The sequence below is a fragment of the Bos taurus genome, chromosome 17 (assembly GCF_002263795.3).
Source record: "Bos taurus isolate L1 Dominette 01449 registration number 42190680 breed Hereford chromosome 17, ARS-UCD2.0, whole genome shotgun sequence".
NCBI classification, from domain to species: Eukaryota; Metazoa; Chordata; class Mammalia; order Artiodactyla; family Bovidae; genus Bos; species Bos taurus.
In genome coordinates, this window is record NC_037344.1 from 37,049,511 (window position 1) to 37,076,909 (window position 27,399).

The following is a 27,399-nucleotide window of genomic DNA, read 5'->3' on the forward strand; positions in this document are numbered from 1 at the left end:
AGTGCTGACAATGGAATGAAGAAAGGCAGCTGGCATTGTACTCTCTTATCACTACAGAATCTGTATTAGTTGGGATAGGGACAGGAAAGGAGGGGAGAGGAAAGATAAAGGAGAACAGAAATGTTTCTTTCTTGCATAATTTTCCAGCATTTGGTCTCCAGTGACAATTTGAGGTAATTATTCAGCTGGCAGGAATAACAACGATGTTTCAAGTGAAGAAGACAGTGTATTTAAAGTAATATGGGCAGTAACTCCAAATTTCTAATCTTAATGTGTAGTGGTGATTTGTTTACCTGGCTTTAGAAACTGATATCACTTCTTCATGCTTTAATTTTCCCTTCTAACATGATGAGGAAGAATTTTGTTTCTCAATCTCATCTTTAGGCATTTACAACTAGTGAGGACAATAACTCTATGGATAAAACGTTAGGCTCCTGAAAGGGTAGAGATTTAAAATCAGGTTGATGTATGGCAAAACCAATAAAGTATTATAAAGTAAAAAAAAAATAATTAATAAAAAAAAAATCAGGTAGCATTATGACCAGGAGTCTTAATGAGACAAGGTCCCATCACTTCACAGCAAATAGATGGAGAAACATTGGAAACAGTGGCAGATTTTATTTTTTTGGGCTCCAAAATCACTGCAGATGGTGACTGCAGCCATGAAATTAAAAGATACTTACTCCTTGAAAGATAAGTTATGACCAACCTATACAGCATATTAAAAAGCAGAGACATTACTTTGCCAACAAAGGTCCATCTAGTCAAGGCTATGGTTTTCTCCAGTGGTCATGTATGGATGTGAGAGTTGGACTATAAAGAAAGCTGACCGTTGAAGAATTGATGCTTTCAAACTGTGGTGTTGGAGAAGACTCTTGAGAGTCTCTTGGACTGCAAGGAGATCCAACCAGTCCATCCTCAAGGAAATCAGTCCTGAATGTTCATTGGAAGGACTGAAACTCCAATACTTTGGCCACCTGATGTGAAGAGCTGACTCATTTGAAAAGACCCTGATGCTGGGAAAGATTGAAGGCAGGAGGAGAAGGGGATGACAGAGGATGAGATGATTAGATGGCATCACCGACTCAATGGACATGAGTTTGAGTAAACTGCAGGAGTTGGTGATAGACAGGGAGGCCTGGCGTGCTGTGGTCCAGGGGATTGCAAAGAGTCGGACATGACTGAGCAACTGAACTGTAACTGTAAGAAGCATAGAATAAAAAGAAAGAAAGAAAGAAAATAGAAAAGCAAAACCTGTGGAAAACTTGAGATAGTTTTCTGATTTCATTACATTGTCCTCTCTCTTTAAATATACTACCGAATTTTTTTAACTTTTAATTTAAATATATGTGTGTGATCAGTGGCCAAGTTGTGTCTGACTCTTTTGCCAACCCCACAGACTGTGGCCCTCTTGACTCCTCTGTCTGTGGATTTCTCCAGGCAAGAATACTGGCGGGGGTTGCCACTTCTTATTCCAGGGGACCTTCCTGACTCAGGGATTGAACCCATGTCTCTTGCATCTCCTGCATTGACAGGAAGATTTTTTTTACCACTGGGGAAGCCCATATGTGTGTATAAATATATAAATATATATATATATATATATATGCATGCACAATTTTAAGGTTATTTTCACTTATACTTATTGCAAATACATACAATATACAATATTACAAATAGGCTTCTTTTGGGAAATATTCACTATTATTTTATATTTTTCAGATTCCACATATAAGTGATATCACACAGTATTTATTTTTTCTGCCTGATTTATTTCACTTAGCATACTGCCCACTAAGTCCATCCATGTTGCTGCAGATGGCAAAATTTCACTCTTTAATGCCTGAGTAATATTCCATTATATGTGTACATATGCCATATCTTCTTTATCTGTTCAGGTTTTCCTGGGCATTTAGATAGCTTCCATATCATGGCAATTGTAAATAATGCTGTTATAAATAGCGGGGTGCATGTATCTTTTCAAATTAAAATTTGTGTTTTTTGGATATGTATCCTGCAGTGGAATTGCTAAGTCATGTGGTAGTCCCATTTTTAGTTTTGCAAGAAACCATCATACTCTTCTACAGTGACTTACATCAATTACATACCCACCAACAGTGAATGAGAGTTCTCTTTTCTCTATATCCTCCCAACATTTGTTATTTGTGTTCTTTTGATGACAGCCTTTCCAAGCTATGAGATGATATCTCATTGTTTTGATTTTCATTTCCCTGATGATTAGCAATATTGAGCATTTTTTCATATTTGCATTTCTTCTTTGGAAAAATATCTATTCAGTTTTTCTGCCCATTTTTTTAAATATGGTTGTTTTTGTTTTTTGTTTGTTTGGGTTTGATTTTTCTGGTTATTTGTTCTTTGATATCGAGTTATATGTTGGATATTAATCCCTTATCAGTTATATCATTTGCAAATTAAACCACCCCAAGTTTCACTTTGTTCATCTAAATAATATTTTTAAAACAGGTAGATACATTCTAATAACTAGGAAAACATAGACTAGTAAGTGAAAATGCTGTGAAAGGTTGAGAATAAAACATCTTGTGGTGTCATCTTAGGTAGGACCTGCCATTCCCTCCCCACTAATATGAGCAAAACAAAGAAACCTGTGCTTTTTTTTTCTATTAAATACTACTTTTCAAATTACGTCAGAAAGAAGGAAAACTATTCTAGTCCAAAAAAAACGCTAGGAAAGATGTCGGGTTAACATTGAAATGGCCAGTGCAAAATATCCTATTCAACAAATGACTCAACGAACAAGTTAGACATGTCATGTATAGTTAACTCATCTTGGGACCATCAGGATGTTTTGTAATTTGATAACAAGTCTTCCATGATTAAGCTGAAATTCCTTTATAAATTTTATTGTTAGTTTATAATCCTCCAATTAATATTTTTACATCAAATTTTTTACTGTGTAACAGATATTTGGGTTCTCTGTCATAAAATTGTATGAGAACTAAGATGTATTTCAAGTACTTTCAGAAAGAAAATTTCAGGTGCAGGATTAGTCATCCTTTTAACCAAGTACTTGTGGTTTTAGTGCTATAGGGTGGGGATTTAGCAGATTGAGAATGTTAGGTTTTACATTATTGTTTAAAAGCAGATAAAAAGCAATATGAAATTTGCTTTATTCAATACAATGCAAACACTTGAACCAATTTTAAAAAAAGACAAATTGAATTTACCAAGAAACTTGCCATTGGCTTGCTAATAAGGCTTTTCATATTTGACAAAGACTGTCTGAAAAGACATGTAAATATCTCTTCCTTCACAGTGTGTATATGTAAATATTAAACTATTTCTCTTCATTAAAAAAGCAATATATATGAACCATATTACTGCTGCAAGGTGCTTCATTTTGAGTAATAACGTAAGGTTATTCCCCTTCTGGATCACAGCCTTGTCATAGTGCATGGGCTTGCATAACACAATGAAGCTACGAGCCATGTTGTACAGGGCCACGTAAGATGGTTGGGTCATAGTGAAGATTTTTGACAAAATGTGGTCCACTGGAAATGGAAATGGTAACTCACTACAGTATTCTTGTCTCAAGAACCCCATGGACAGTATGAAAAGACAACAAATATGACACCAAAAGATGAGTCCCCAGGTCAGAAGGTGTCTGATATGCTACCAGGGAAGAGCAGAGGGCAATTACTACTAGTCCCAGAAAAATGAGGTGGCTGGGTTAAAGCAGGAAAGATGCTCAGCTATGGATGTGTCTGGTGGTGAAAGTAAAGTCTGATGCTATAAAGAACAGTATTGTATAAGAACCTGGAATGTTAGGTCCATGAATCAAGGCAAATTAGATGTGGTCAAGCAGGAAATGGCAAGATTGAACATAGGGCATCTTAGAAATCAAATCTACCTTAAAAATGGACAGTTATGTAAGAATTTAATTCAGAGGATCACTATATCTACTACTGTGGGCAAGAATCCCTTAGAAGAAAGAGAATAGCCCTCATTATCAACACAAGAGTCTGAAATGCAAAACTTGGGTACAACCTCAAAATGACAGAAAGATCTCTGTTTCCATGGCAAATAATTCAACATCACACTAATTCAAGTCTGTGCCCCAACCACTGATTCCAAAGAAGCTGAAGCTGATTAGTTGTATGAAGGACTACAGCAGCTTCTAGAACTAGCAACAAACAAGATGCCCTTTTCATCAGAGGATTAGAAGGCAAAAGTAGACAGTCAAGGGATATTTGGAGTAATAGCAAGTTTGGCCTTGGACTACAAAATGAACCAAGACAAAGGCTAACAGTTCTTTGTAAAGAGAAGACTCTGGTCACAGCAAACACCCTTTCCAACAACCCAAGAGACAACTCTACACATGGCCATCACCAAACGGTCAAGCAGAAATCAGATTGATTTTGTTCTTTGCAGCCAAAAATGAAGAAGCTCTATACAGTCAGCTAACAAAATCAAGACCTGGAGATAACTGTGGCTCATATCATGAGCTCCTTATTGCAAAATGTAAGTTTAAATTGAAGAAAGCAGGTAAAACCACTAGGTCATTGAGGTTACACCTAAATGAAATCCCTTATGATTATACAATGGAAGTGATGAAAAGATTCCAGGGATTAGATCTGGTAGGCAGAGTGCCTGAAGAACTATGCGTGGAGGTTTGTAACATTGTACAGGAGACAGTGGCCAAAACAATCCCAAAGAAAAAGAAATGCAAGAAGGCACAGTAGTTGCCTGAGAAGGCTTTAGAGAGAAGAGAAGAGAAAGAAGAGAAGTGAAAGGCAAGGGAGAAAGGGAAAAACATACCCAACTGAATGGAGAGTTCCAGAAAATAGCAAGGAGAGATAAAAAGACCTTATTAAATGAACAAAGCAAAGAAATAGAGGAAAACAATTGAATGGGGAAAGCTAGAGATGTCTTCAAAACAGTTGGATTAACAAGGGAACATTTAATGCAAGCATGGGCATGATAAAGGACAGAAACAGTAAGGACCTAATGGAAGCAGAAAAGATTAAGAAGTGGTGGCAAGAAAACACAGAACTATACAAGAAAGGTCTTATGACCTGATAACCATGATGGTATGGTAACTCCCCTAGAGTCAGACATCCTGGAGTGTGAAGTCAAGTGGGCCTTAGGAATCACTACCAATAACAAAGCTAGTGGAGGTGATGGAATTCCAGTTGAGCTATTTAAAATCCTAAAAGATGATGCTGTTCAAGTACTACACTCAATATGGCAGCAAATTTGGAAAACTCATCAGTGGCCACAGGACTGGAAAAGGTCAGTTTTTATTCCAATCCCAAAGAAGGGCAATTATAAAGAATGTTCAAACTACTGTACATTTGCACTCATTTCACATGTTAGCAAAATTATGCTCAAAAATCATTCAAGCTGGACTTCATTAGTACATAAACTGAGAACTTCCAGATGTATAAATTGGGTTAAAAACAGAGGAGCCAGAGATCAAACTGCCAACATTCATTGGGTCATGGAGAAAGCAAAGGATTTTCAGTAAAACATCTACTTCTGCCTCATTGACTACACTAAAGCCTTTGAGTGGATCTCAACAAACTGTGGAAAATTCTTAAAGAGATGAAAGTATCAGACCACCTTATCTGTAGCTTGAAAACCTGTATACAGGTCAAGAAATGAGCTAGAATCATACATTGAACAACAAACTAGTTCAAAATTGGGAAAGGAGTATGACAAGGCTGTATATTTTCATCTTGTTTATTTAACTTATATGCAGAGTACATTAAGCAAAATGCCAGGTTGGGTGAATCATAAGCCAGATTCAAGTTTGCCAGGGGAAATGTCAACAACTTCAGATATACAGATGATACCACTGTAATTGCCAGAAACAGAAGAGGAACTTAAGAGCTTTTGATGAAAGTGAAAGAGGAGAATGAAAAGCTGGCTTGAAATTCAACATTCAAAAAAACCCTAAGATTATGGCATTTGATCCCATCACTTAATGGAAAACAGAAGGGGAAAAAGTGGAGGGGGTGAAAGGTTTTATTTTTGTACTTTGGCCACCTCATGTGAAGAGTTGACTCATTGGAAAAGACTCTGATGCTGGGAGGGATTGGGGGCAGGAGGAGAAGGGGACGACAGAGGGTGAGATGGCTGGATGGCATCACTGACTCGATGGACGTGAGTCTGAGTGAACTCCAGGAGTTGGTGATGGACAGGGAGGCCTGGCGTGCTGCGATTCATGGGGTCGCAAAGAGTCGGACACGACTGAGCGACTGAACTGAACTGAACTGAACTAAACTGAAATCAGTGTGGACTGTGACTGAGCCATGAAATCAAAAGACACTTGTTCCTGAAGTGAAATCGCTCAGTCGGGTCCAACTCTTTGCAACCCCACGGATTGTAGCCTACCAGACTCCTCCGTCCATGGGATTTTTTCAGGCAACAGTACTGGAGTGGGTTGCCATTGACTTCTCCAGGGGATCTTCCTGACCCAGGGATCGAACCCGGGTCTCCCTCATTGTAGGCAGACGCTTTTACCGTCTGAGCCACCAGGAAAGTCTGACAAACTAAAGAGCATATTAAAAAGCAGAGATATCACTTTGCCAACAAAGGTCCATATAGTTAAATCTATGGTTTTTCCAGTTTTTCTGTACAAATGTGAGAGTTGGTTCATAAAAAAATGCTGAGTGTCAAAGAATTGATGCTTTTGAATTGGAAAAGACTCTTGAATGTCCTATGGATGCAAGGAGATCACACAGTGAATCCTAAGGGAAATAAACCCTGAATATTCTTTGGAGGGACTGTTTCTGGAGCTGAAGTTCCAATACTTTGGCCACCCAATGTAAAGAGCAGACCCTGATGCTGGGAAAGACTGAAGGCAAAAGGTGAATGGGGTGGCAGAGGATAAGTTGCCTAGATAGCATCAGCAACTTAATGGATGTGAATTTGAGCAAACTCTGTGAATTAGTGGAGGACAGGGAAGCAGGGAGTGCTACAGTCCATGAAGTCTGGAAGAGTTAGATATCACTTAGCGACTGACAACAATAATATAAAGTTCTTATCTTTGAAGGTATATTTCTCTGTATGTTTAACAAAAAATGTGTGTACATATGTATATAAACATATATGTTGTCCATATACATGCACTCGTGTGTGTGCATGTCCTAGACATTATTCTAAGCAATTGAAATTAGTTTGCTTATTACATGCTCTTAAAATCCTCATGCTGTCTTATTTTCTGTTATATTTCGTGTATTTCCTTAGAAAGCTTTTCTAAAAGAAGTTAACACCTATTAATTTATAACCAGCTTATTTTATGAGACTTCATGCATTTTCTACATGAACATTTTCTCAGACAGTGTGAAGTCCAACATAATCTTTTTAATCTTTTGACGGCTAGTAATTTTTGATGTTAAGTTTATGACCTACTTCTGTGATTATCCTGTTTAGGTGTCTTCTGCCTCTTAGTGCCCTGCCACTAATATATTTTATAATGTCTTTAAAGATGAACAAATGTAATTGAAGTATAAACTTATATATTCAACCAGAATGCTTTAAATATCATGGTATTTAATGCATTTGTGGTATGTAGTTGTAATGTGTAGCTTCTCTCACAAAACATTTATCTAAAAATCTTCACTTATCTGAATGATAAGTAACTTTTTAAAGTAGTCAATTTCCTTCAAAGAATATATATCTTTTATTTATACCATATTTAAATATAATTAGGTCTACATTTTAGTATTTAAAATATATTGTGTGTGCTCAGTCACTTCAATCGTGTTCAACTCTTTGTGACACATGGACTGTAGCCCACCAGGCTCCTTTGTCTATGGGATTATCCAGGCAAGAATACTGGAGTGGGTTGCCATTTCCTTTTCCAAAAATACACGATAAAATATAAATATATACTATAAAATATATTAAATATGCATATTTGAAGACATATTCCATAGTGGGGAGTTCAGGATATGAAAGGAATAATAAAAATTGCTAGAAATAATACTCTTTTATAAAAACTATATTCATTGATAGATTTTTAAAGTCTACCATCTTTAACTTTTTCTTTGGACATATGCTGTTAATACACAAGTCTTCTTCTATTTTCCTAAGAAATTTGTTCTCACTTATGATGATACAGAGAGTCCTCTGGTAGCCCTAATGATACATTAGAATATGCTTTTAAGCAATGTTTTGTTTTGGCAACATCTTCATTAATTTAATTTCTATAAGTGTGCTGATCTTGTGTTCTACTTCAGTTCAGTTCAGTTCATTCACTCAGTCGTGTCCAACTCTTTGCGACCCCATGAATCGCAGCACGCCAGGCCTCCCTGTCCATCACCAACTCCCGGAGTTCACTCAGACTCACGTCCATCGAGTCAGTGATGCCATCCAGCCATCTCATCCTCTGTCGTCCCCTTCTCCTCCTGCCCCCAATCTCTCCCAGCATCAGAGTCTTTTCCAATGAGTCAACTCTTCGCATGAGGTGGCCAAAGTACTGGAGTTTCAGCTTTAGCATCATTCCTTCCAAAGAAATCCCAGGGCTGATCTCCTTCAGAATGGACTGGTTGGATCTCCTTGCAGTCCAAGGGACTCTCAAGAGTCTTCTCCAACACCACAGTTCAAAAGCATCAATTCTTCGGTTCTCAGCCTTCTTCACAGTCCAACTCTCACATCCATACATGACCACAGGAAAAACCATAGCCTTGACTAGAAGGACCTTTGTTGACAAAGTAATGTCTCTGCTTTTCAATATGCTATCTAGGTTGGTCATAACTTTCCTTCCAAGAAGTAAGTGTCTTTTAATTTCATGGCTGCAGTCACCATCTGCAGTGATTTTAGAGCCCAAAAAAATAAAGTGTGACACTGTTTCCTCATCTATTTCCCATGAAGTGATGGGACCAGATGCCATGATCTTCGTTTTCTGAATGTTGAGCTTGAAGCCAACTTTTTCACTCTCTACTTTCACTTTCATCAAGAGGCTTTTTAGTTCCTCTTCACTTTCTGCCATAAGGGTGGTGTCATCTGCATATCTGAGGTTACTGATATTTCTCCCGGCAATCTTGATTCCAGCTTGTGCTTCTTCCAGTCCAGCATTTCTCATGATGTACTCCGCATATAAGTTAAATAAGCAGGGTGATAATATACAGCCTTGACTTACTCCTTTTCCTATTTGGAACCAGTCTGTTGTTCCATGTCCAGTTCTAACTGTTGCTTCCTGACCTGCATATAAATTTCTCAAGAGGCAGATCAGGTGGTCTGGTATTCCCATCTCTTTCAGAATTTTCCACAGTTTATTGTGATCCACACAGTCAAAGGCTTTGGCATAGTCAATAAAGCAGAAATAGATGTTTTTCTGGAACTCTCTTGGTTTTTCGATGATCCAGCGGATGTTGGCAATTTGATCTCTGGTTCCTTAGGAGATAGATATATACATATATAACATCATGTCCCAGGTACTACTTAAAATGTGCTATGATCATTTTCTTTTTAAAATTATCTAGTTCATCCTATTGTCTCTGTTCTAGATGATGAAGTTAAAGCAAAAGCAAAAGTAACTTTGCTACCTACTTAAAATAGTACAGTGTGTAAATGAATTAATTAAAAGGCAATATTTTTCTCTTGTATATCTGTAGCTGCTGCTGCTAAGTCACATCAGTTGTGTCCGACTCTTTGTGACCACATAGATGGCAGCCCGCAAGGCTCCCATCCCTGGGATTCTCCAGGCAAGAATACTGGAGTGGGTTGCCATTTCCTTCTCCAGTGCATGAAAGTCAAAAGTGAAAGTGAAGTCGCTCAGTCCTGTCGGACTCTTCGTGACCCCATGGACTGCAGCCCACCAGGCTCTTCCATCCATGGGACTTCCCAGGCAAGAGTACTGGAGTGGGTGCCAGTGCCTTCTCCTATCTGTAGCTACTTACCCACTATTTTTAATGATGTCACTGTTATTGTTTGTTATGTAAAAGGCACAGCCAGTCATTTCTGTGAAGAATTCTCAAAAATCAAGTCACTTCCTGACATCAGTAGGCTTAGATATTCTGTATTAAGAGAAGCTTAAGTATTGGCAGTCTGGACAAGAGGATGTTAGAAATATTTTCTTGAAGTTTGCTTAGAAAGCAATCTGTAACACTGTGTGGTGTACAACATGATCCTAATGATCCCCTTCTTCTGTTTCACTTACTCTTGTAGTTTCTTCCTTCATTCATCCATCATCTATGTAATCTCTTACACCTACTAATCACAAATTCCTGATGCTTTCCTCCTGCATCCCCTGACCCCCTTGGCAAACACAAATCTGCTTTATATATCTGTATGTCTTTTTATGTTTGAAAGGTATGCTCATTTGTGTCATGTTTTAGAGTCTACATATAAGTCATAATATATTTGTCTTTGTGTTTCTGACTTACTTCACTTATTATGGTAATCTTTAGGTTCATCCATGTTGCTACAAATAGCATTATTTCATTCTTTCCATGGCCTTTTTTTTTTTTTCTTGTTAATGGCTGAGTAATAGTACTATATATATATATATATATATAACATATTTTCTTTCTCCATTCATCTGTTGATGGAAATTTAGATTGCTTCCATGTCCATTATCCTGGCTATTGAACACAGGGCTGCTTCTATTAATGTAGGGTTGCATGTATGTTTTAATATTACTTTTGCCTGGGTGTATGCCCAGGAGTGGGATTTCTGAATCATATGGTGACTTTATTTTTATTTTTTATTTTTTTTATTATTTTTTTTTGGTGACTTTATTTTTAGTTTATGAGGAATCTTCATATGTTTTCCATAGTGGTTGTACCAGTTTACAAAACCATCAACAGTGTAGGATTTTCCACAACCTCTGCAGCATTCATTATTTGCAGACTTTGTAATGATATGACCATTCTGACTCATGTAAGGTGATACCTTGTTGTAGTTTTGATTTGCATTTCTCTAATAATTAGCTATATTAGCATCTTTTCATGTGCCTATTGGCCATGGGTATTTCCTCTCTGGTGAAATGTCGATTTAGGTCTTCTGCCAATTTTTTGATTGGGTTGTTTGTTTTTTATTGTTGTTGTTGTTATTGAATTGTGGGAGCCGTTTGTATATTTTGAAAATTAAGCCCTTGTTTGGTCACATCATTTGCAAATATTTTCTCTCAGCCTGGATGTTGTCCTTTTTTTGTTTATGTTTTCCACTGCTGTGCAAATGGTTTTAAGCTTAATTATGTCCCATTTGTTTATTTTTGCTTTTATTTCTATTGCCTTGGGTGGCTGACCTAAGGAAACATTGATGCAATTCATGTCAGAAAGTTTTGCCTGTGTTCTCTTCTAGGAGTTTTATGCTGTCTTGTCTCATATTTAAGTCTTTAAGTCACTTTGAGTTCATTTTTTTGGTATGGTACGAGAGTGGGTTCTAACTTCATTGATTTACATGAAGCTATCAAACTTTCCCAAAAACACTTGGTGAAGAGACTGCTTTTCCTCCTACTTTGACAAAGATTAATTGTCCATAGGCATGTAGGTTTACTCAGGCTCTCTATTCTGTTCCATTGATACATATGTCTGTTTTTGTGCCAATACCATGCTGTTTTATTACTATAGCTCTGTAGTATTGTCTGAAGTCTCAGTTGCTTATGCCTCCTGCTTTGTTTTATTCATCAAGATCTCTTTGGCAATTCTGAGCCTTTTGTGGTTCTATATAAATTTTAAGATTATTTGTTCTAATACTGTGGAAAATGTCACGGGTATTTTGATAGGTATTGTATTATCTATAAATTTCTCTGAGTAGTTTGGGCATTTTAGCAATATTAAGGCTTTCAATCCAAGAGCATAGGATATCATTCCATTTCTTTGACTCATCTTCAGTTAGCATTATTAGTGTTTTGTAGTTCTTATAATTTAAGTCTTTTACCTCCTTGGCAAGGTTTATTCCTAAATATTTTATTTTTGATGCAATTTTAATAGGGGTTGTTTGTTAGCATTCTCTTTCTGATATTTCATTGTTGGTTTAAATAAATGAAGCATATTTCTGTTAATCTTATATCCTACTGTGTTGCTGAATTCATTTATCAGTTCTTGTGGTTTTTGTGTGGAGTCTTAGGGTTTTCTGTATATAGTGTGACGTTACCTTCATATAATGACAATTTTTCCTCAACATGGCAATAATTCTGACATTGTCTTGGTTTCAATCCAATTCCTTGGTTGTCAAGAGTATACTCTCTCTGTCTGTTTAAGTTCAAGGATTTTTAAAAATATATATGAGCATTAAACTGGCAACATTAAGCAGTCAGAGATGTGTCTCCTTTCGGAACCCAGAAACCAACTTTACGTAATCAGACAATGATTGACTCTTGCTTCTCCCATGGGTTGCATAAGTCTTCCTCCTTTTCTTATTTTCTTGAATCCTGATCTCATTATCACAAATTATCACAGCCCTAATTCTGTGTCATGGTACCTTTTGCTATGTATTCTTACAATTTTGGTTCTCTGTGCTCTTGATTTTCTAGTGTTTCTTGTGTTCGCAGTTTCTTGAATCAGAAGCACAATTTCTGATTCAAATTACCCTCCCCTAAAATAATATTATTATCCTCATCAGTTCATTGAGATTAAAACCATGGAGTCATGGCGAGTTTCTGGATTGTACGCCTTAATGTAATCTTGGCACTATTGCCTAATCAACTAATGCTGGACACTAGATTGGAAATCTGTAGTCCTTGGATTATTGTCTTCAGTCAGTGCTAAAAGAGTGACAGTTTCACTTAAAATTGGCTTTGAAATTGGCATATGGAAGGCAGTGTATTTGGCATATTTTATATAGCTTTCTACCCCTAAAATAGTATATTTTAAATGTCTCATTTTCTTCACCATATGTACATTCCAAGACATTTTGACTAACCACACATTTTTTCAAATACATTAAATTTTTATCTATATTTTCTTTTGACTTTGCCCTTTTCATTTGCCTTCTGAAGTTGTCAATTTTTTAAGTCCAAATGGAGAAACAGTCAATAAGACAGCTAGCTAAAACATTACCCTCACATAAAAGTAGCTTATCAAAAAGTGTTTTGCACTAATGAAAACCTTACACTTTCAAAAGAGAAGGCTAATAAAAAACTTACTTAGTTGAAAGGCCGAGCAATTTACACATAAGTAGCCAAGGAAAATAGTTGTTCAGTACTATAGCATGCTGCTCCATACTTGATGACAATATTGCTGTTGTTTATGTAATATTCACCCTCCACATGCATTTCTCATAGAGATGGCACATACAACATGACATCCATCATTTGAACATAACTGAAAGTTCCTAATTTACATAATAATGCAATTTATTAAAAGGGTCTTAATAAAAGCTCCTAGTGTCTAGGCATCTGTTCCATTGAACTGTATTTTCATTATAAGATATACATTATCTTCAAAAAGAATTTTACATTTCAGTTAAGTCATGAATAATGGAGGTCTATAGATTTGAAGTTTTCATTATCTAATTATAAAGAAAGGATTTTGAGAGAGATTATGTATGGTAAATTACAGAATGCCACAGATGTTTCACAGGATTCCAAATGTAGATAAAAAGTGTTATTTAACTCAACTTTTGGTTCCAGGCAGGCTACCTATAGATAAAAAAGCTAAGCTGGAACTTCAAGGCCAACCACGTGTAAATTAGGTGAAGAATTTTGTTGAGGGTATTCCTGCAGGTATAACATGTATAACAATGAAGAGATTCAAAATGACTTCATGTTTGTGATGTGACTTTAGGATGACATAGGCATATCGTGGAAGTCCATGTGTGCTATGCTAAGGATTTTGAGCTTACACAAACACACACACACATACAAGTACATTATGTTTCTAAGCAAATGAGTGGCATTGTCAAGCCTCTGTTTATTACAGATAGCTGTTTATATTGTATGAAGGATAAATTGATGTGACAAAATAAAGGCATTCCAATATATAAGTAGCTGTCAAAAGTGTAAAAATTATTATGAAATGACATTCCAATAGAAATAATGGATAAGGACATAAATAGAAGAAAGTTTTATTTATATATTTGCTAACAGTCAATATAATTTAAAAGCAAACCTAGTATTTTTGTGAGATAATATTTATTCACATTTGGTAAGCTTGCATATATATGTGTATACATATACACATATGCAGAAACAGTTCACCCTGAGTATGATGGGATGAACTTTCATGGACAACTGGTAGTAATGACAGCAACCTTTAAGAAGTCAACTTTGGTAACACATGTCAGTGTCTCTAAACATTCCCAGTCCAACTTTGTACAATCAATAGGTCATGTTCTAAACAGACAATAACAATAAATGACATTTTTAAATTAAGTAATTTCAGAATAAATTTTATTTTTCTATTATTTATCTTCTTGATCTAGGAATACTATAGGGTCCTATCTAGCATAATTTTAATGAATGTTATAGTTGATATGCTATACACTTTGATTTTAGTAAATTATTGATATACTATACTTTGGGGTATTATAAATAAAATCTTTTATTGGGTCTTCTAATTCTTACATAAGAAAGTGAAATTTGGAGTATTTATCTTGTGTCTTATCACCTAACTGAACTCTCTGGTTATTTTTATGTGTAAATTTAATTTAATCTTTGTGATTTTTTATCTTCAAATTTAGATCATGTTATTTACAATTTTACAGTACTTATATTTGTTTCTGGATTTAATAAATTGTTAAGTTCATCAAATTTAATTTCTAGTACCAATCACAATCCCTTATTCGATTATTAATTTATTATCCTTGTTTTGTTAAATGTTAGAAATTTAACACACATTTATATTAACGTGTGTGTTAATATTAATGTTAATTCTAATATTAGAATGTGCCTCTGCTTATGGGTTGCTAGGTCACTAAGAGTATATTGCACTTAATAATATGTGATGCATTTTGTGAGATTCTGTTTTCAGATTTAAGCTGTATTTATCATTCTCATTTTACGTTCTAATATATCAAGTGAATTGATTTCTTAATTAAATTTCTACCAAATCCTTTCATTCCAAGAGGATTCCTGTCTATGATCAAAATTTTAATATCCTGGTGAATTTCACTTGCATTTTATTTGTAATTTCTGTTAGTTAAAGTGTCTTGTAATTCGTTTTACTTTGCTATTATTATCAATTAATTGGCATCTCTTCTTCTGACTTTACAAAATGAATAGGGTTATTGTTACCATCTTTCTAAACTCCACATTGATGTATAGAACAGTCTTATGGACTCTGTGGGAGAGGGAGAGGGTGGGAAGATTTGGGAGAATGGCATTGAAACATGTATAATATCATGTATGAAACGAGTTGCCAGTCCAAGTTCAATGCACGATACTGGATGCTTGGGGCTAGTGCACTGGGACGACCCAGAGGGATGGTATGGGGAGGGAGGAGGGTGGAGGGTTCAGGATGGGGAACACATGTATACCTGTGGCGGATTCATTTTGATATTTGGCAAAACTAATACAATTTTGTAAAGTTTAAAAATAAAATTAAATTAAAAAAAAAACAAAAACAAAATGAATAGGCATGTTTCCATCTTGATCTGCATTCTAGAAATGTTGAATATAACAGGAATTATATAAACTTGGGAGTTAATAAATACACTTTATAGAAACCTTATACCCTAAGATAATCTTGAGAAGAAATTATTTTTGAAAATGGTTTAATTAGCACCATGATTATTTTTATTCAGATTTATTTTTTGTGTTCCATTTGGATATTTATAGCTCCTTGGAATTTATAAAATATGTTTATAAAATATAAAACTATAAAAACTTATAAATAAATTCAATAGAGCTTATTGAATTTCCTACCAGAAAAAAAAAATCTACATTCATTTAAAATTAACATAACTACAATCATTTCTTCTTTCTTCCCTCTCTCCTGCCTTCTCCTTCTTGGATTTTTTTTTCTCTCTCTCTTTCTCTTTCATTTATTTTGTTCAGCAATGCATTAATTAATTATATGCACTATCTTTTCACCAAAACTCTTTGGGTTCACATGTTGAATTTTATTTTTGCATTTTTGTTGCTTAATAAGAGTTATAATTATATTTGATTTTTAAAATAGTTCATTTGTTAAATGATTTTGTATTAATAGTTTTAAATATTTGTAACACATTTTTATATTTGCTTTATTGCTTTCTGAAGATGTCTAAGCAATTTATGGTTATTGGAATCTACCTCCAGAACACAGCAAGTCTTTCAATTTTCAACTTACTTTGGGACTGCTCTTGAATATCTCTCAAGAAAACTTGAAAAGAAAACACTTCCTGTTTTTATCACAGAACATTCTGTGATATTATTATTATAAAATATAATAGTATATTATATATAGTATATATATAATATATAATTAGTCTTTTTATAATAGTATTATTATAAAAATACTAATTCAGCAATAATAATCGTGTCATTGTAACTTTGTGTTTTTCCTCTTCATTTATCAAATACTGAAGGTGACTGAGTCAAAGCAGAATATGAGTGTAGCTTTATGAATGTTGTATCTAATACTAATAGTTTGTCTCATATTTTAATACCGTGCTCTAAATTTATATAATTTTAAACTCATTACATAGTGCTTTGAATTTTATTTTATCTGGTGTTAATATTACAAGTCATGTATTTTTTGTACTTTCTCACATGTTATTGCCTATCTTGAAAATGTCTGCCCTTAGACCTTTAACATAGCAGTGTTTTACCATACCACCAGGGCTTATGCATGCTTTTCCTATGTCTGAAAGTCAGATTCCTCCAACCCTCCCTGTGTGCACTCTTTTTCATGTTTTAAATTTCCTCTTCAGCATCATCATTAGGGAGAGATATTTTCCCCAGATTCACTGATCATGTGTAACCCACTCATTAAAAGCATTCAGGGTACTATGTTCCTTTCTTTCATAACACATTAAAATTTTAATTGTGAAATTATATAATTTGAATCTTGTTTTTTCTTTTTCTTCACCCTCACCTTAGCGACTCAACAGCTACCATATAAACACTATTAGCACAGAAACTAGGTCATCCTTTCCTGTGTAATGTAGTACTGAATGCAGTGCCTGGCGCATGATATGCACACTTCATACCCCTTGGATGAAGATATGAGGAAACATAAGTCTACTTACCTTTGTTTACAGGAGAGAATCTCAAAAAAATGCTTACTCTATGAAAATTAATTTAAAATATATAATAGGTACTAAAACGTACATGACATGGTCCTCAAGCCTCCAGCAAGGAGCACTGGAATCCAGTTTTCGCTCTATGACACTGACGGTCAGGGTTTAGTTTTTCCAAGAGCAATTATGTTTAATATCATTAAAATGTGCACAGAGTAATCAGATGTGTATGAGCTTTGCCTTTAGTTTCATTTCCTTTTCACTAATATTGTTTTGCTTTAAAAGTGTATGTGTATGCCCAAAACTTTTATAAATCTAAATCAAGTATATTTCAAAAAATGAAATTATATACAATTGAATAAATTTGAATTAGTAAGAGAGGCAGGCATTTTGCTGAGAATATTTTTAGTTGATATTTACTTTCATACCTGCCTTAATATTTTAACTTTCCATTTATTTAGTTAGTTCCTACACAATAGTTAATAGGCCTATTGTACAGGAATAATTTAATAAGAACTGTTTATTATGCATTGATTGGAGAAGGAAATGGCAAGCCACTCCAGTGTTCTTGCCTGGAGAATCCCAGGGATGGGGGAGCCTGGTGGGCTGCCATCTATGGGGTCGCATAGAGTTGGACACGACTGAGGTGACTTAGCATTATGCATTGAAATTAACAGGATATATTTAGGTTTATTGCATTTTCAGTTAAGTTCATCACTCAGTCCTGTCCGACTCTTTGCAACCCCATGGACTGAAGAACGACAGGTTTTCCTGTCCATGTCTAACTCTTGGAGCTTGCACAAACACATGTCCATAGAGTTGGGGATGCCATCCAACCATCTCACCCCCTGTCATTCCCTTCTCCTCCTGCCTTCAGTCTTTCCCAGCATCAAGGTATTTTCCAATGAGTCAGTTCTTCTCATCAGGTGGCCAAAGTATTGGAGTTTCGGCATCAGTTCTTCCAATGAAATTTCAGGACTGATTTCCTTTAGAACGGACTGGTTGGATCTTCTTGCTGTTCAAGGGACTCTCAAGAGTCTGCTCCAACACACAGTTCAAAAGCATCAATTCTTTGGTGCTCAGCTTTCTTTAAGGTTCAACACTCACATCTATACATAACTACTGGAAAAATCATAGCTTTGACTAGACAGACCTTCATTGGCAAAGTAATGTCTCTGCTTTTTAATATGCTGTCTAGGTTGGTCATAGCTTTTCTTCTAAGGAGCAAGCATCTTTTAATTTCCTGGCTGAAGTCACCATCTGCAGTGATTTTGGAGAAAAATAAAGTAAAGGAACATTTATTGTGCCCCCAAAAATAAAGTCTCTCACAATTTCCATCTATTGTTTCACCATCTATTTGCCATGACATGATGGGACTGAATGCCATGATTTAGTTTTCTGAATGTTGAGTTTTAAGACATCTTTTTCACTCTTCTCTTTCACTTTCATCAAGAGCTCTTTAGTTCTTCTTCTCTTTCTGACATAAGGGTGGTGTCTTCTGCATATCTGAAGTTATTGCTATTTCTCCCAGAAATCTTGATTCCAGCTTGTGCTTCATCCAGCCCAACATTTTGCATGATGCATTTTACATACAAGATAAATAAACAGGGTGACAATATACAGCCTTGACATACTCCTTTCCCTATTTGGAACCAGTCTGCTGTTTCATGTCCAGTTCTAACTATTGCTTCTTGACCTGCTGATATATTTCTCAGTAGGCAGATCAGATGGTCTGGTATTCCCATCTCTTGAAGAATTTTTCACAGTTTGTTGTAATCCACAGAGTGAAAGTCTTTGGCATAATCAATAAAGCAGAAATAGATATTTTTCTGCAACTCTCATGCTTTTTCGATGATCCAACAGATGTTGGCAATTTGATCTCTGGTTCCTCTCCCTTTTCTAAAACCAGCTTGAACATTTGTTCATGGTTCGCATACTGTTGAAGCCTGGCTTGGAGAATTTTGAGCATTACTTTGTTAGCATGTGAGTGCAATTGTGTGGTATTTTGAACATTCTTTGATGTTGCCTTTTTTGGGATTGGAATGAAAACTGACCCTTTCCAGTCCTGTGGCCACTGCTCAATTTTGCAAATTTGCTGGCATATTGAGTACAGCACTTTCACTGCACCATCTTTTAGGATTTGAAATAGCTCAACTGGAATTCCATCACCTCCACTAGCTTTGTTCATAGTGATCCTTCCTAAGAAACACTTGACTTCACATTCCAGGATGTCTGGCTCTACATGAATGATCACACCATAGTGGTTATCTGGGTCATGAAGTTCTTTTTGTATAGTTCTTCTGTGTATTCTTACCACCTCACCTTAATGTCTCCTGCTTCTTTTAGGCACATACCAATTCTGTTCTTTATTGTGCCCATCTTTGCATGAAATGTTCCCTTGGTATCTATAATTTTCTTGAAGAGATCTCTAGTCTTTCCCATTCTATTGTTTTACTCTATTTCTTTGCATTGATCAGTGAGGAAGGCTTTCTTATCTCTCCTTGCTATTCTTTGGAACTCTGCATTCAAATGGATATATCTTTACTTTTCTCCTTTGCCTTTCACTTCTCTTCTTTCCTCAGCTGTTTGTAAGGCCTCCTCAGACGACCATTTAGCCTTTTGGCATTTCTTTTTCTTGGAGATTTTTTTTTCATTTATTTATTTATTTTTACTTTACAATATTGTATTGGTTTTGCCATACATCAACATGCGTCAGCCACAGGTGTACACGTGTTTCCCATCCTGAACCCCCCTCCCACCTCCCTCCCCATACCATCCCTCTGGGTTAAGATTGTCTTGATCACTGCCTCCTGTAAACTGTCATGAACCTCCTTCCATAATTCTTCAGTCACTCTGTCTATCAGATGTAATCCCTTGAATCTTTTTGTCACTTCCACTGTATAATCATAAGGGATTTGACTTAGGTCATATCTGAATGACCTAGTGGTTTTCCCTACTTTCAGTATAAGTCTGAATTTGCCAATAAAGAGTTCATGATCTGAGTCACAGTCAGTTCCTGGTCTTGTTTTTGCTGACTGTGTAGATCTTCTCCATCTTTGGCTACAAAGAATATAATCAATCTGATTTCAGTATTGACCATCTGGTGGTGTCCATGTGTAGAGCTGTCTCCTGTGTTGTTGGACGAGGGTGTTTGCTATGATCAGTGCATTCTCTTGGAAAAACTGTTAGCCTTTGACCTGGTTTGTTTTGTACTCCAAGTCCAAATTTCCCATTCACTCCAAGTGTCTCTAGGCATCCTACTTTTGCATTCCATTCTCCTATAATGAAAAGGACATCTTTTTTGGGTGTTAGTTCTTGAAGTTTGTAGGTCTTCAGGGAACCATTTAACTTCAACGTCTTCAGCATTACTGGTCAGGGCATAGACTTGGATTTCTGTGATATTGAATGGTTTGCCTTGGAAATGAACAGAGACCATTCTGTCGTTTTTTGAGACCGCATCCAAGTACTGCATTTCGGACTCTTTCGTTGACTATGATGGCTACACCATTTCATCTAAGGGATTCTTACCTACAGTAGTAGATAACATGGTCATCTGAGTTAGAGTCACCCATTCCAGTCCTTTTTAGTTCACTGATTCCTAATGATGGTCACTCTTGGCCATCTCCTGTTTGACCATTTCTATTTTGCTTGACTCATGGACCTAACATTCCAGGTTCCTATGCAATATTGCTTTTTATAGCATCAGACTTTACTTCCATCAACAGTTACATCCACAACTGGGTGCTGTTTTTACTTTGGCTCCATCTCTTCATTCTTTCTGGAGTTATTTCTCCACTATTCTCCAGTAGCATATTGGGCACCTACAGACCTGGGGAGCTGATCTTTCAGTGTCCTATCTTTTTCCCTTTTCATACTGTTCATGGGGTTCTCAAGGCAAGAATACTGAAGTGGTTTGCCATTCCCTTCTCCAGTGGACCATGTTTTGTCAGAATTCTCCACCATGACCCGTCCATCTTAGGTGGCCCCACATGGCATGGCTCATAGTTTCATTGCATTAGACAAGGTTGTGGTCCATGTGATCAGTTTGGTTAGTTTTCTGTGATTTCGTTTTTCATTTTGTCATTCATTGCATACCATGTTGAAGTACTACTTATGATTATTAAGAATTTTAAAATTATAACTGCTTCAATTATTAACTTTTAAGTATTACCTCAAATAAATGAATAGTTTTAACTACTATGCATGTTTTAAAGATATATTTTAACAAAATTAGCTTAAATATCCCAATGTTTTCAGTGATGCATAATTTTTTGTTGTTTATTCACATAATCTCTACTGTAAAGAAGAATTGGCTATCACGACATGAGCCAAACATTATCATATTCCCAGCATTTTAATGTTTTGTTAGAGTAGATTGTTGAATTCACCTTCACTATTCTTAAATGCATGTTCTATCTTAGAGATTGTGACCTCTTTGATAGTTATTTTTATTACTATGTAATTGATTCTCACTTTACTCATTTTTCTTTTTCTCCTTTTTCTTTCAAACATGCTGCAGTAGCTAACATATTATGGAGAGAAGAAGGTACTAAGTTCCATTATTTTTTATATTATTGTGATTATTTTGCTTACTTGATATATTTTTTACTATCAGTTCTAATAATTGCCTTATTCATTTCTATTTTCATTAAAATTTTGAGTGTAAACCAGTATTATTCTCTAAATGGCTACCATTTAAAATATTTATAGATCCTCATCAGCTTGATTTATTATTGATATATAATCAGGAGGTTATGTTACAATATATGGAAATGCTTTTTAAGAGTATAGAATTAAAATTAGTCAAATAAATGAAAGCAAACTTGGTTAAACATAATTTATATATTAAGCCCTGATTTAGATTAGAAAAGAAAAAATTAGAAAACTATTACCTTATGAATGGAATATAATAAATGAAGAAAACAGGTTATTGCAACTTCCTTGACAGTCTAGTAGTTAAGAATTAACCTTCCAATGCAGGGGTTGTAGGTTCAATCTCTGGGTAGGGGCATGTGATCCCACAAACCCTGTGATCAGAAACCCAAGACAAAAACACAAAGAAGCAATATTGGTTAAAAAAAAAAAAAAAAAAACAACTCAATAAAGATTTGAAACAATCTGCATCAAAAATAATCTTTAAAAAAAAGGGGGAAGAAATGGGATATAAACTTAAGTAACTGGATTCAAATCCAGTCTGTACCAGTATGTAAACTAGAGTCTCTTTATTTCACAAATTCGTCATCTCAGAAGTAAGGATAGTTGTTAGTTCTCAACAAGGTTGTTTTATCAACTTTTTAAATTATAGTTTGCACTCAATTGTGCTAGTTTTTCTTAATTAGCCACAAAAGCCAAGTGGCAGTGTTTACCCAGAATTTAAATATCCCGAGTGCATTACTTAAATTCTTAGGAGAAAAGTGTGGATAAGTCATCATTACACTCTTGGAAGGCAATTATCAAAGTAATTGCCTACACAAACCATTGTAGAAAAACTTCTTTGTTTCCTATTGTAGACTCTTATATGAATTGGAGTCACAGCCACCTGGAGGACCATGCCTCAGAAGGGTTAATAAATTCTGAAATTTAGCCGTCTCAATTTTATTCTCAAAGATGAGCATAACACATTTTTTTTTCTCCCTTGGTATTTCTTTCTCCTCAAATCTTCTGTAAAGGCCCTAAACTCCAGTTTACTAAAGAGCTATTGGAGTAATTTTACCTTCTCATTTTATTCCACTTGGATATTTCACATTTGAATGTACAAATTCAATCATTACTGAAACGGATATTATTATGACATGATTAACATATATGTTAGATGCTTCTTTAGACTCTCTTATTTCTTGAGACCAGACAAATATTTCTCTGGGTATTATAAAAATGGATTTTATTTAATCATTATAAAGGGAAGGAATAAAACCCAAATATTCAGAGATCATGTACCACAGGTTTAGCTTGATCACTAATTGCTGTGGAAATTAGAATGAGTCATTTTACCTCTCTGAGCCAGAATATTTTAAAACAATGCTTGAAATATAGTTTGGCACCCTCCTTGCAAATTTGTGATATGTAAATCTCTTTAAAATAGCTAAAACAACTCTTTTTTATAACTTGAATTGATGTCATTAACATTAGTACTTTATAATAATCATTAGTATGTAATAATAGTATAATATTATTCAGGTGTCCTTTAAAAATACAGGAGACCTCCAGATTAATTAAAATCATCCTGAGATTCATTATATGAAAACATTCTTATCTTTTTAAGTTTTTCTTCTGTTAATCTTTGAAACTATATGCTTTCAATAAGTACTCTCCATCAGTCAGTGATATGCTTACTCTTTATGATGTTTGACCCAGAATATGTGCTTGAGAAATCATAGCTATTTAATATATTTTGTAGATAATTTTAAAGCATATACAAGAAATATTTTAGGAAATTTTTAAAATCCTTTTTTCTATGTACTGTTATCATCAGAATACTTTACTGTTTTCTGAAATAAAATTTAAAATAATATATTTGAGAAAATAATAGTTTGACTCAGATTCCAGGAATCTGTAAATTATATTTATAATGCCACAGTTATCAGTAAGGCATTACAGTTGAAAATGATTGCATGTAATAATAATAATGGTTGCCAGGCATAATAGACCAAATTGAGGAATCATTAAACCACAAACGTGTACAACTATTTCATATAAATAATTAAAATAACAAAGGAAGCATCCAAAGTAAATTTCTACCTGTATTTTTTAAGGATAGAATAATAACTAACAAAAAATACATATTTCTGAGATCCATTTTTATTTTCACTCTAGCAGTGCTTTCTGATTGTATACTCATATTTTCACTATTACCATGAAAAAATGCTTTCAGAGAGAACATTGAAGAATTCCAAGCATTTTAAGATAAATAATAAGTGAAAGAGATTTCAAAATGATAATTCCTCTATAATGTCATTATGACTTAAAGGCAAACTTTTTTTTTTGTGGGAATGTAGAAAAACATTTTAAAAGGGAGAAAATATATCACTCATTTATTTACAAATATTTTAAAGAGACAACTAAATGTAGGGCACTTTGAAAGCATTTGTAAAGATAAGATCTAGTATCTGCTCTAATGAAATTTTTAATCTTGTGAAATAGAAGATTAACTCATTGTCAACTAATTTCACTGCATAAATGATCTCAAAGTATACATTAAAATATTCAGCATGATTGGGTCTCTTTTGCAATATTTTTATGGTCTTATAATCTAATAATGTATTTCCTAATATTTGTTTAAGTAGACAACAGTTTGGTATATGCTTTATGGTGTAATGATAATAAGGGTTTTTATAAGCACTGAATTAAAAGGAATTTAAACCATTTTATTCACTGTAGGATTAGGTTGAACTTTTAGATATACTAATTTCAAACTCTAAGGAGAGATGTCAGATGGTTTGTTATGTAATATAGCATTTTTAAAATTTATTGTAAATAAGATCATTTTGCTGAATATCTATAGGATCAATATGGAACTGAAATTACTTTGGAAAATACTGGCTTGATGTGACATCTAGTGATCTGAAAGCAAATGTATATATATTATTTTAAAATTATCTTTGTAAATATTTATGAATCTCTTCATACATATATATGTTATAGGAATTATTCAAATAAATTACTATATTAGTTGGGCAATTAACACCAACCAGCACAAAGTACAATTAGAAAATCACAGTGAAATCATGCAAAAAAGTTTATGTGTTACATTATTATCTGACTAGCTTTGTGACCTATAATGTCACCAAAGTGGGAAAAAAAAAGAATAATAGGCATCAGGCCCTCTCTTAACTCCTTCAACCTCAGATTTGTCACATTTCATTGTCCAGACTACTATGCTGCAGGGGAGCATGGGAAATACAGAAGAGTTCACACGAACTTAATGAGCTACTGTATAATTATTTTTATAGCAAAATATTGGTAAGGTTCTCAGGACCAAATTACTGTCTCACAACAATATTGGTGAAATATTTAAAATGAAAAAAGAGAGCTTTCAGAAGGTAAGTCTTTTAAATTCAGGAGACTTAGAGTATCATATCATTGGATGAGGGAGAGACAACATCTTCTACTGTCTGTTCGTGATGCCAATGCCAGAGTGATTAAGCTGTTAATATCTTCATTTGCAAGTTCCATATCTTCTCTGTTAAAAACAAATGTCAATGTTTTAGCATTTTATCTCATAAAACTGTTTTCAGATCAAAAAAGGAATCTGACAAGATAACCATTTGCAGATATATGTGCATATATACATCCACATATATGTGTATGCATATTTGTATAACTCCTTCATAGAGCACAGCCTTGTCATGGAGAAGGAGCTTGTGTAACTCAAAGAAGCTATGAGCCATGCCATACAGGGCCACCCAAGATGGATGGGTCATAGTGAAAACTTCTGACAAAATGTGGTTCACTGGAGAAGGAATGGCAATCCACTCCAGGATTCTTGCCTGGAGAACCCTATGAACAGCATATAAAGGCAAAAAGATGATGCCAGAAGATGATCTCCCAGGTTGGAAGGTGCCCCACATGCTGCTGGGGAAGAGCAGAAGGCAATTACTAATAGCTCCAGAAAGAATGAGCAGCTAGGCCAAAGCAGCAATGATGCTCAGCTGTGGACATGTCTGGTGGTGAAAATTAGTGAAAGTCACTCTGTTGTGTCTGACTCTTTGCAACTCCAAGAACCATACAGTCCATGGACTTCTCCAGATCAGAATACTGGAGTCAGTAGCCATTCCCTTCTCCAGGGGATCTTCCCAACTCAGGAAGTGAACTGGGGTCTCCTGCATTGCAGGTGGATTCTTTACCAACTGAACTATTAGGAAAACCCAGTGAAAATAAAGTTCAATGCTATAAAGACAGTGGAGGACAGAAAAACCTGGTATACTACAGTCTATGAGGTCTCAGAGTCAGACACGATTTAGTGACTGAACAACAACAACAAATATATGTATATACACAAACACGTGAACATATACATAATCATGTATGATTTCTCCTAATATTAACTACATAGCAAACAAATGCTCTATTATGATATAATCTTTGCTATCTTAATAATTGAATGTGAAATCAATCATGCAGATTTGCATTCAAATTTTTCAGCATATCTTTGAAAGTTCAGGGAATTGAATTCTGACTTAAGACTAGCTTTGGATAATATCATTCTGACCAATAATATATAATGTTCAGATAGTGTCTACTTCCTGAATTAATAGTGCCTAATAAGTTTAACACAATTACTCTCCAAAAATCTAAAACTTTGAAAGAGGAAGTTACTCTTATTTCAATTGAACAAAACATAAATATCTCACTGAGGTGTGATGGTTTGGTGTTACTATGTGTGAAAAGGATTTTAGCTCCAAAGACTGAGTACCAAAAATGGGAATATTCATAAACTGAAAATTCATCCCTGCTGGGTTAGTCAAAGTGAGAAATATGATGCAGACCATCTATTTTTGCCTATTTTCTTCTTTATTAAAAATAACTTTAGAATTAGATGAAAAGGAAGAGAATAATATCAATCTATGAAGGACTTTCTTTAACACAAAATTTACTAAATGACCTTTGATTGGTTACCAACTCACTGCATTGTAGGATTATAATTTGCTATTGACCATAAATTAAATGCTAAAGTAATGGCAATTTACACCAGAGGAAGGCAAACACCACAAAATAGTTTTACTATTGACTTAAATATTCATCCAATAATCACAAATAACCATTATTTTGTTATAATTTATGGAATATAGTGTTATATGTAACACATAATGTAACTATATTATCATACTGCCCTATTATTCTTGTGTAGCAGTCCTCAAAGGATTGATACAAGGATGTAAATTACATCCATTTTTTTCCTCAGTCCCTCTCATATATTTAAAAGTACAGTATTGATCAAAAAATCCTCTGGGAAATACTTCTGTTCTTGTGTATGTCCTTTCTGTATAGAAAGAAAAACAAAGCAGAGACAAATCTCACAAGGAAAAAACAAATTATAGATCAGTTTTTTGAGCTACTATACCTTGTTAGATTAACTATCGACCTGAAAAAGACAAAGTACTTATGTCTGTCTTCACCAAGTGATGAAAAAAGACAAAACAGCACATATTCCTAAACTTTATAATGACTACAGTTGTAAAGCTTTTACTTACATCAAGAACTTTTGTAGTAAACTGCAATACATCAATGAGGAAAAAATTGTAAGTGAAACTCACGGTAAGACTTTGTGGGACTCAGAAATCTTTTACACTTTTCAAAATTATTGAA

The 27,399-nt window shown here is 34.7% G+C and overlaps 1 protein-coding gene across 2 annotated transcripts in view; it reads left to right on the forward strand.

Annotated features, from left to right (window-relative positions):
- The window catches only part of FSTL5 (follistatin like 5), a 930,240-nt gene that overhangs the window by 788,696 nt on the left and 114,145 nt on the right, over nt 1-27,399 (forward strand). For both annotated transcript variants that reach the window (XM_024977492.2, NM_001206863.1), the window contains one exon: nt 21,614-21,640. In XM_024977492.2, the coding sequence (XP_024833260.1) occupies nt 21,614-21,640 (27 nt within the window). The remainder of the gene's footprint in view (nt 1-21,613; nt 21,641-27,399) is intronic.